The sequence below is a fragment of the Lepidothrix coronata genome, unplaced genomic scaffold (assembly GCF_001604755.1).
Source record: "Lepidothrix coronata isolate B3197 unplaced genomic scaffold, Lepidothrix_coronata-1.0 Scaffold209, whole genome shotgun sequence".
NCBI classification, from domain to species: domain Eukaryota; kingdom Metazoa; phylum Chordata; class Aves; order Passeriformes; family Pipridae; genus Lepidothrix; species Lepidothrix coronata.
The window spans coordinates 1,372,990-1,381,990 of record NW_016690389.1 but is presented as its reverse complement, the minus strand read 5'-3'; the positions used below and the strand labels follow the sequence as shown (position 1 = coordinate 1,381,990).

The 9,001-nt window shown below is 38.4% G+C and overlaps 1 protein-coding gene across 4 annotated transcripts in view; it reads right to left on the bottom strand.

Annotated features, from left to right (window-relative positions):
- Positions 1-4,944: 4,944 nt before the first annotated feature.
- Positions 4,945-9,001, bottom strand: part of CAMSAP2 (calmodulin regulated spectrin associated protein family member 2) — an 87,869-nt gene continuing 83,812 nt past the window's right edge. For 3 of the 4 annotated variants that reach the window (XM_017832928.1, XM_017832925.1, XM_017832927.1), the window contains one exon: positions 4,945-8,231. In XM_017832928.1, coding sequence (XP_017688417.1) covers positions 7,926-8,231 — 306 coding nt within the window. In that variant the 3' untranslated portion in view covers positions 4,945-7,925. The remainder of the gene's footprint in view (positions 8,232-9,001) is intronic. The other variant, XM_017832926.1, reaches the window with a different exon arrangement.

Here is a 9,001-nt window from a genome sequence, read left to right as displayed (position 1 = left end):
CGGGTCGGGGCCGCCCCGCCGCGGGGGCGGGAGACAAGAAGGAAGGGAGGGACAGATGGCGGCGGCGGTGCTGGGCGGGGCCGCTTTGTTCGCGGCGGGGCGAGCCCCGCCCGCCCGCCGGGCACGGCCGCGCCCCGGGCTGAGGGAGCCGGGCCGGGCCGGGCGGGGCCGCAGCTGCCGCCCCGGAAAGAGCGGCTTCAGCGGCGTCCTCCCGCCCAGCTCCGCGGCGGCCCCGAGCCCGTCCCGGCGGGGCTCCTGGCGGCGGGAACGCTCATGAACAGCCCGGTGTCCCCGACAAAGGGCGGTCAGGCCCGGGGCCCCCCGAGCCGTCAGGGCACACACGCTGTCACCTCTCCGCTCCACTGCCCCCGGGTACTCAACGCTCCCCGCACACGAGCAGAGCAGGACGGGCACTGCCCCTCTGCCACCACCCTGTGCCACCGCTGCTGCGGCGCAGGCTTATGGCTTGTTGGCAGCACCTTGATCTGCTGAGTGAGGTGGAGCTGCCGCGTTTCGGGTCAGCCAGGGATTTTTTCTGTGTTCTTGCTGTCTTCTGCTTCTTGAGGCTGTTGAGAAAAGCACACATGCTTTACAGAAGTCTCATGTATGCATGTGTGATACCTGTGTCTTATGATGTACTTACATATAATTTGACTTTCAGGTATGTTTTTGTAATGTCAAAAGATGATGGCATCTCAGAATCACGGTGAACAGTCAATAAGCTTTCTCTGTTTGTAAATGTAGTGGTAAGATGAGATACAGAAAATCATGTTAAAATGGTACTGCAGCCCTTGACAAAGCACCCGTGAGCATATGGCAGAGCACTGGCAGGCCCTGCCAAAATGGAGATGGTGGCAATTTTCTGACAAGCAGGGACCCGATTTTTTAATTTTTTTTCTTTTTAATTATGCATGTGTGCATGTGGGCCATGCATCAGAGATCCAGGAAAGGTTGTCAGAGATTTGACTGAAGCTGAACTGGATTCTGTGTCACAATCGCAAAATGTGAAGGACGACAGTGAATTCAAGTCTGCTTGCAAACTGTTTTGCTGAGGATCTGCTGAAGGGCAGAGGGCAATCATGTTACTTTCTCTCTTTCTTCTTTCCGAACAAGAATACAAACAAATTCCCCAAAGGCTGTCCAGCGAGGAGTGTTGCCTGGCTGCACTTCAGTGACTCTGCCAGGGATGAGCAAAGAATATGGAACTCAATGGTTCCATCTGTTCAAGTCTCAGCATTTCTTCCCAGTAAGATTGATTTACTGGTAAAACACCAAATCCTTCCGTTTACTTCCAAAAGTATCACTTTTGGAGGCACTGCTTAATAGAATACGTAATTATAGAAATGAAACTTTCTCAGTACAGATGATACAATATAGCTGATAAACTAGAGGGAGTACGGAAAAAGAAGATGAATTGTCTAAACTGAGCTTTGCAGAACATAAACTTAGATAAGTCCATTTTAAACTTTGTTTGGCCTACAAAATACTAGGTAAACAGACATGTGCTTTAAATTTAATCTTGATTTCAGAATGGTTTTAGTGTAGTTTACTTACTTTGGTGCAATAGTTTTGTTTTCAGTGGAAGTTCTGAGACCAAATTGTGAGACTGTACCTCTGGAGGGCATGAGTTTCGGGATGAAAGAAAAGTAAAGCTTCTCCCCAATTATGGACCCAAAAGGAAGAGTAAAATATGAATTTTAAATTATCCCGTTTCCTGCTCAGAATGTTGGACTTTCAGAAGGAAGCAGCAAATTCCTATACTCTGGAAAGAGATTTCAAGAACCAGCCTCTCAGGAAGAGGTATGGAAGAATAGGTAGCAGCAGTTGGTGGACCTGCTTTGGAGGGCTATCATATTACTCTGAAATATTTGGTGAGGATACCCATAGTAGCATTTATATGGGAAGGGGGCAGATGGAAAATCCTGTTCTCTGGTTGTTTGCAACTGTTTATTCAGGCATAGAGACATCTTTGGGACGGTCTCAGCTTGTTTGAACTCCCTACTCATTACTGCAAAGAAGGTAACTCCCATGAATAGCAAAGCTGCTGGGTGTGGGTTTTAGAGAGCTTGAAAATCAGGATTAGTAGAGGACAAGATCTGCATTGCCTAGTGACAAAATAGGGCGCTGCAGTCTGTTCTTGGAACGCTTCAGAAAAGAAAATAGTAATTGACTATTTTACAGATGTTGCAGGTGGCTGCAGACAACGTCAGCAAGGCTGGATACATTCTCAGATTTATTCCCCAATACCAAACTTGCACAAGATTTGCCAGTCGAGTCCAGCAGTTTGTGCAAAGCACCTTTGTTTCGTCACCCTAAAAATGGGCCAATCCCCTGATTTTCAATACTTGTAACACAGCCATTCAACTCTTTATATTATATATTATATTTACATGTTCTTGTAAAAACTTGGGGAAAAATCTATTTAAAACTTTATTCTGGAAACAGTTTTTACTCATTTCAAGAAAGGATTTCCAGAACTTTAGGGTGACAAATCAGCAAAATTCTTGCATAATCTATAGAATTCTTTACGTCAGCATCATAGCTCCAGTTTCAGGTAGCTTAAAGAGGAAAATACTGAGCCAAAGTATAATCTGGCTTCCAGTAATTTAAATAATTGCAGGCTTGTGGGGCCTTGCCAGGTCTTGTACTGCAGACATTTAGATCAGTGATGATGAAGAAAGGATAAGACAGAGCTGCTGTGATGGAAAGCTTCATATTAGCTTTTAAGTCTTTCTGCAAAGCTCCATTAACAGATTAACAGTGACATAAAAGTGCATACAGGTATTACTTAGTATGTCTCCATAAAGTTCACATACCATTAACTGCAAACTTAAACACATCTTACGTGAAAAAAATTCTTTCAGTATCTTGTTTAAACAAAATCATCAATGGATAATGAAGTACTCCTAAGCATTTTATACATCCAGTTGTTTGTAACATTGAATAAGGGTCTGAAGGAAGTTTTAAATAACATTTTTCAGTCAATGCTCTAGTTGTTTATATAGTTTTCTGTCCTTGCTTGAATTCTGGTTGTTATTAGTGTTTCTGATCAGAGGCAGTTCTGTCCAGTGTCCATCAACATTATCCTTGAATTCAGATATTTGATGAAAAGCTGACGTTAAGAGCCTCATCTCCCAAAGAGTTTGTACTCAGCTCTGAAATGTGTATGCTCTATATGCTTCCCTGCCTCTCAGGAGGACCAGTAATTCTGAGGGTAAAACAATGTAGCTGCTTTTTTCTCTTGCTAGAAGCTTCCCTACTATGTGTGACTCTTTCCCGCAGTTGTCTAAATAAAGTATATTTTTTTAATTCTGTATGTAAGCAAGTAAGTCTGAAGGTATATGTGCATTTGTATGTATGCATAAACAAACACATTTCATATATTTTTTTTTCCTAAACGGAACGGACTGCTTTTAAAAACAAATTGCCTATACATGAACAAAAATGCTATGCATGTTAAAGATACTTGTTTTTCACCCTGCCATTTATACCTGGAATAACAGTATTTGTGGTGACTTTTTTTCTTTCATTGTCATTTCTCAATTTTTTTAACTAGAAAATGTAAAAGCAGCTGAAAAGGGCTGCGGCTGTCAAGATATATCTTTATAGCCACAATTCTTCAGGCTGCTTATTCAGCTCATTAAATTAGTAACAAGGCAGCAAAGAAATGCTAATTTGCTATTTGAAAAGATCTAAATAGTTAAAGGTTTAGCCCTTAAAAAGCTGTGTCTTTTTTTTATTAAGCTGTTAGAAAAAAGACATCTGACATCTAGCTGCTCAGTACAGCTGGATTTGAGAAACAACATTTGTGTGGTGATTGATCCAAAACCTTCAGTTCCAAGTGTAACTCTCTGCACTGGATCCCACAGCAGTACAAAGTTAGATTCAGAAATTCTGCACAAATTCAGACACACAGTACAGTCATATTCTGTCCAACTAAGCAGGGTGTGAGCCAAAGTTTCTCAGGTACGGTGTTACTTGCCAAAGGGTAGAAAAAACAAAGTATCTTCTAAAGCTGGTCTGTACAAAGGCTGTTTTTAGACGAAGATTTTGAGCTGGGCTCACCTCTGAAAAAAAACAGCTTTATTGGGTCCAACTGGATGTTTATGTTCCAACACAATTCCTAGCTTGTGTCAGCCTGTTTGTGATGCTGCACAGGGAACTGACTGAGCTGGCTGAAAAATAACCCGTTTTTGGGGGGTGGAGGGAAAGCTATTCATTTTCATCCATAGTAGTTTTCAGTTCAGCATTAAAAGCCCTACTGTCAGATTTCCTGTATTCTTGAAGCTGCCCTTCGAGTAGCTCTGCAATTTTGAGATTCTTTATCTGTGTAAGTTAGCCCAACAGCTCAGTCAGCCTGTTGACAGTTCAGTGATGTCACATCCTCTTTCAGCGGGTCCTTGCTCCTACTCTGCAAGGACTCTCTGGAAGAGACCCCTCATTTTTTTGATGTCATTTTTGGTCATGTTTGCACCACCAGCAAGTACAAGTTATATCACTAAAAGTCACACACGTGCTTGATGCGGTGTCTTGACAAAGATAAGACTTCAGCTCACCTTGAAAACCTTTCAGGCTGAAGCAATCCTATTACACTGACCAGTAAGTTTCTATGGCTTTGGATCACTGGGAGCTAACCAGGGTACAGAAACTTATCAGTTGACGTGAAATTGTGAAACTCACTTTTGAAGAGAACACCTTTTTGTCCTCAAGAATGAAATGTGAAGCCTCATTCTTCAATAGCCTTCCTCTGGTAACATCAGAAAGCAAGATTATACATGGAAATAAAACAAATGATGGGAAACAAAAGAAGAAATTATAATGGTTCATATTTCCTACAATTTCCATGTTGCTGAAATATGAGAAGAAACAAGATGTAAACATTAATGTGAACTTTTGATCATTTTAGGTTATACTTAGAGGTAAGCAAGAAAACAAAAAAAAATGTTGTTTTGGTGCCATGCTTTTATTTAAATGAAAGGAAAAAACTACACTGTACCACATAAGTAGCAATGACAATATTTTACAGCACAGCATTTGAAAAAATATGGAAGCTATGCTCCATAGAAGTGGACAAATAAGCACACAATACACTGTACATTTTTCAACAGTGCCCATTAAATCATAATTAAATAGCTGAATTTGGCTTTAAACAGCCAAATAATAAAACTTAACAGTCATACTAACATTACTAAAAAAAAAAAAAAAAGAATTCAGTAGCCATTATGACTGTTAGAATATGAAATTTTGCTCCAAAAACTAAGACGAGAGTTTGGCAATTCATTCGTAGCAACAATAGTAATACCCCTGATGAAAGCACCAGTGTGTTCTGAAAAGGTCAGTGATAAATACTGGCCTTTATGGAAAGCTTCCTTTTTTTTTTCTTTTTCTTTTTTTTTTTTTTAAACATGATCCCAACCAAAGATCCACTGTAATTAGAAAATCTGCAGGCTTAAAAAGGAAAAGCGTATCTAGCTTTACTTTTCCTGTATTAAGTAAAACTTTATACTGCGAGCAATGAAATTTTCAACTGCATTATTCACATTCTACTTTTTGACATTGCACAAATCTTTAACCTGTTGACAAATGCAAATTTCATAATACATTCAGAAATATTTAAAATTACTCAAAGAATTCCTGTCATGTATTTAAGCTCACTTTGATTAGATTGATGCGTGTGTCTTTATGGTGTTGCAAATCTTCAGTTAAATCATAGTACAGATTTTAGAAATAAAAAGCCTCCCATGATAAAACTTCTTTTGAAGCTATTCACCATATGTGTGTCAGTTAATTCCAACCTCCTGGTTTCTTGAATCACTGTATATTATACACAGTTTCATATTGTTATTCAAGATGTTCCTACAATGGTATTTGTAGGAACTGTCTAACAGGCAGAATGTGCAAACCCTCTTTCCCCCCTTTTTAATATTATTTATATCCTATATACACAATATGTATACACTTGAAATATAAGAGTTACATATCCTGGTGATATACATGCAAACAGTAGGAATCAGCTAACCACAAATAGTTTTGAGCCACATACATATTAAACATGTATTTTAAAGTGTTTTTTTCTTTTTTTTACAGTTTTAACAAATATACATAAATATAAGAACATAAATTACAGTAAAACTGACAGCATTTTTGAGAAAATGTTTATAATCCAGATGCACTGATGCCTAAGGCCTTATAATAATTTAAAAAAAGTACTGTTCTAAACTGCTTAATGACATCTCATTCCTGTGCATCTTTTCTCTAAGTAAATGAGTACATCATAGTAGTGAGGCATAGTTTCTCTCAAAGCAGTTTAATGAGAGAAATACGAACATAGCTTTAGTCTCCCCATGAAACTGAAAGGACTACATACTCATAGCACAACACTGGCTTATGTTAATGGAGTTGTCACAACACTGAAACAGAACAGAATCACAAATCATTCAAGTCTTTTTCCTGAGAATGAGATTTTTTTTCCCCCCCCACACAACAAATTCTCTGGTGTAAGTTGTTATCAAAATAGCCACAGATTTAGGGGAGGCTTCAAGTTTGTATTTTCTTTTTTTTTTTTTCCAGAACAGTGCTATGTTGAAAGCAAATTATAAGAGAAACAAACACTGAAACGGAATAGTGATTTACAAAATAATCAAACACTGTTTTAAAATAAAATGCAGCCCTTTATAAATAATACTGAAATATGCCTAGAGTTTGGTTTTGCAAATGGTCATGTTATAAATTTACTGAAATGTCATTTAGGCTTTTTTGCCATATGCACTTAAAAATTGCTGTGTCACAGGACATCACCTGTAAATGTCAAGAAAACAATTTACTAAGACACACTGAAAATTCTTTTCAGATGTCTATTCCCTAGAAAATTGATTTAAGTCTGAAGTGGCAGATCTGAAGGCAGGAAGTGGCCTGGATCTTGAAATCCATGGGAATTAGATACACGACTTCTGAAAGATCTGTGACTCAGTGAATTCTGTGATTCTTCTGAATATTTAGTGTTCTGTCAGGCAAACATCAGGGATCTAGTTCTGAATGTATCATAAGTTCCTATTCCTTCCTTGAAGAAGCAGTACCTGACCGTGTCCTCTCTCTTCAGCTGGAAGAGTGCAAAGCAATGAATGCACACTTGCTCAAACTGTTTGAGAGATCTACCACATCTTTTTACTTTGCATTTTAATGGTATTATGAACATACATGGTCAGTCATTACATCTCAGATGGCAACTTACTGAAACAGGAATAATTGCATCACTTAACTATACCCTGAGTTGTTAAATAATTCATCTGAAGCAAACTTCAAGCAGTTCAAAGGTTTTTCCTTTACTGTTTAGTTTATAAAGCAAATCAGTATTATTTAATTGAGAAAGAACTATAAAGACACAGGGGAATGAATCTTGATTTTGTTACAGCACACACAGTAAGGATCTTGCAGAACAGACCCATTCAGCTGTTATTCAGTGACATACAACTTAGTGTTTACTGTAAGTCAGTATGCAAAGTTTATGGTATTGAGAATATTAAGAAGTATTTCTTTAGTGAAAGAAAAATATTTCAAGACAAGCACAAATACAAACATATAAGGCAACAGATGTAAAAAATGTCGTTCGAGTCACTAAAGAGGAACATTCAGTGCTTCAGTGTATCTAATCAAAATACAGAGCAAATATACTCCATATGTTGTATTAGCACATACAAATCTCCACACAAGTCAAACATTTCCGTAATCACTCATAATTATTCACCTAATAATCTTCTGCACTCCTAAACACTGTGTTTACATTCCAGTTGGACATGATAATAGAACTTGGTGTCCAGTTTTAAGTTCTAAGAGTCTTGTTGGCAACTAGAAATCTATTTCCTATAGGCAGTAAAAATGAAGTGCAAGTTTATCATAATTGTCTCAAGCAAATTTTTTCCCATCTACTATGCCTTGGTGGGTAAAAGTTTCTTAGGAGTTACTGGTCTCTTGGTTTGCCACAAATGGCTGTGAATGGTAATTGCATCAACACTGGCAGACAAAGTTTTGGCAGGTATGTGGCTAAATTGCTTCCTGTCAGAGTTGTATTTATACAGTCCCTCTATCATTTTCTTTGTGATAGATTTGGGACCTATTCCCGTTAATTTATTGATTTCTTCAGTATCAGGGCAGTACGTGTACAGAGATCTGAACTGGCAGCCTGAATCCCGGAACAAGATTAAGAAATTATTGGCATCGGATTTTTCCATTTCCTTTAAAAGAAAGAAAGAAAAAGATTCAGAATATGAATTTTGCATTGTAGTTAGAAAACATTCCAAATCACTGGACTGTCATTTTGAATTGGTTTTCTATCAGAGCTAAAACTTGCATCTAACTTTGTCCACTAAAGGACCTCATTTTCAATCATTAGAATTTGCTAAGCTTCAGAATTTTGATAAGGTAGAGATCTTTCTCGAGCAAAATGTTATTTACTTACATAATTTCAGCTAAACTTGTTTAGTTGAACCTCATGAGCAGACATCCTAACAGTTTTTTTGGAGACCAAATAGAAATTCTTTTCCTCATCCATTTCATCAAACTGGTCTAATAGTTACAAGCTTGGGAACAAAAAACTTTAGATGTGTGGTGATAGGCCTGAAAGATCTTCCAGTGCAAAAATGGAGTTTTAGTCATCCCTAAATCCATTCAATTTGGGTCAAACCATAAAGTTAGTTGGAGTAGATCAAACAAATGTTCTTCATTAGCTGAAATCTTTAGATTCCTATTCCACCTAACACAACTTCTCTGAGACACTTGCCCTGAACATGTATAGCTTCTATCAAATGCTGGATGCTTCACCCTACAGCTAAGCATGACTGACATCTTTGCAGCTATTCTTTCTCGGGATTTCTGGGGGTCATTTTGCTCCCAGTTACTTGAACTGAAAGAGGCTATCCTGATTTCTCACTTGGTATTTTCAAAAAGTAACTGGAAAGACAGAGAAAGTAGCATCTAGACATGAATGAAGAAGAATTACAAAGAG